General features: G+C 32.7%; 1 protein-coding gene across 1 annotated transcript; it reads right to left on the reverse strand.

Annotated features, from left to right (window-relative positions):
* Positions 1–1,182: 1,182 nt before the first annotated feature.
* Positions 1,183–1,650, reverse strand: LOC127096350 (uncharacterized). The gene has a single exon (XM_051034932.1). The coding sequence runs from the start codon at positions 1,648–1,650 to the stop codon at positions 1,183–1,185; it is 468 nt and encodes a 155-aa protein (XP_050890889.1).
* Positions 1,651–2,297: the final 647 nt, after the last annotated feature.

A 2,297-nucleotide genomic window follows, 5' to 3' on the forward strand; every position in this document is an offset into this window, starting at 1 on the left:
AATAACGGAAGTAAAATTAACTCGAAATGTACCATAAATGCTTGCACAGTGTGTTAAATGTCTCTGTTTTGCGTCAGATCAGTAATGAAAACTCAATATAAATGGTGACTGATCACGTTAATTCTCAAATTCATTCTTAAATGATTCGAACACATCCATTTATTTATACTTTTCATATATAAGAAATATGTATGCAAATCTAGAATAATCGCCTATGAATGATATAAAGTGTTGTTGACCATTCCAAGAAGGTTTGGGAAATGGTCCACAAATGTTTATATGTATCAATTTTAAGACTTATTTAACTCTATATGCACCAAATTTCTTGGTTTTGGTCTGTTTTCCTTTAATACATTCAACACAAACATCAAACTTTGTTAAGTCAATGGAATCTAAAATTCCATTAGTCATTAGTCGCTCAACTCTATTTTTAGAGATGTGGCCTGGGTTTTTTGTGCCATAATTCTCATGAATCGTTATTATCAATTTTACGCTTAGTACCACGTGATTCCACATTTAAGGATTCACCATAGTTAGCTATTGCGTCAAGCAAATATATATTATCACGACCTATAAGTTAACCAGTTCAAACAATATTTGAATTAAAAGTTAACTTAAGCATATTGTTTCCAAATGAACACAAGTAACATGATTTATCCAAATAATAAACTAAAATTCAATTACGTCTAAATGACAGTAACACAAAATTGTCTTTCAAATCCAAATAAAATCCAATACACGATAATAATCTAAAATGTCATATAGCTTCCACCTCCATCGACTTTCCATCTCCAACATAGATGTATCTTTCAAAATCATTTGGCCTCTGGTAGTTAGGAAACCCTACTTTGAAACATTGATGTTAGTAGTTGCACCCGATTCTAACCATAAAGTGTTTCTAGGTACTGAATCTATATTGATCTCGTAAGCAATCAAAGTAAGAAATGTGTCTTTCCTTGCACGCCAAGCTTGATATTTGGGACATTTCTTCTTCACGTGTCCATACGTTTTGCAAAAGAAAAAATTATCATCCTATTTTTATTTCTTTTATGTTGGAACATTTGCAGCTTCATTCTTGAGCTCATTAGTTTTCTTTCTTTTTCCCTTTTCCTTAGAGGTTCCAACAAAATGAGCACTTCCCATCTTATATTGCCTCATTCTTTCCTCTTCTTGTACACAAAATTAAATGAGCTCATTAAGAGATCGTTTCTCCTTTTGACAGTTATAAGATATCTTAAACTGGCTGAATTGTAAAGGAAGATAAAGTAATACTAAATGAATGAGCAAGCCTTCAGACATCTCAAGCTTTAGTGCCTTAAGTTTTGAAATAATCTTTGACATTTCCATAATGTATTCCATTATATTTCCTTTGCCTTGACAATTCATGGAAATCAAGTTCCGAAGAAGACTACTTGTTTTTGCCTTATTTCTTTTCTTGAAACGCTTTTCAATCTCAATAAGAATTTTTTTGACATTTGTTATATCTTTCGATATAGTACCCCTAAAGACCACGGGAACGTCGCACTTAATGATCACGAGACTCATGCGATTGGAGTGATCCCTTTTCTCATAATCTTTCCTCTGTTCAGAGGTACTAGATTCCATAACAAAAGTTGGTTGCTCTGCCAATAATGCAAGGTCAAGATCCATGAAGACAAGAACAATTTCTACGTTCTCTTTTCAGTCCTTGAAATTTTCCCCATTAAGGACTAAAACTGAATTCAGATTAGCAGATATTGAAGCAATTGTAGCTTAAAATAGAACAAAATTAAACACTTTAAATATACTCGCATAAAAGAAAATTTGAATCGTCAATTTGTTCAAATAATGGCATAACTCATCTCAAGATACCTAATGCACCATCAATATCGTGTCTTTAGACCTTAATATTAACGGCTAGTGATACTCTTGTGATAATGGTCAAAATTGATAATAAAACATATCAAATAATAAACCCCCATTTGAATTGATTTATTATTCACATGTGATACCTTATAATTATCTCATGTTTATTATTACAAATGTGTATGAAATCCGACCAATAACAATCCTTAGGGTCACTTGATACTCGCTGTAACACCCCAAAATTTGCCCTCCTTATTCATGCATTTATTTTTAGGTCATTTAGCATTTCATATTGCATTTCATCATGTCAATCAGAATCAGATCCAAGAAGCTTGAACATCATCCAAGACACTTTGTGGATTCTATCCGGGTGATCAGTCAACACAAGGGAAAGACTTGAGTTACTTCCAACAGGTTCGGGTGGGGCCTATTCATCATTCAAACACTAATCT

This window comes from Lathyrus oleraceus, chromosome 6, assembly GCF_024323335.1.
Source record: "Lathyrus oleraceus cultivar Zhongwan6 chromosome 6, CAAS_Psat_ZW6_1.0, whole genome shotgun sequence".
In the NCBI taxonomy this organism is placed as follows: Eukaryota; Viridiplantae; Streptophyta; class Magnoliopsida; order Fabales; family Fabaceae; genus Lathyrus; species Lathyrus oleraceus.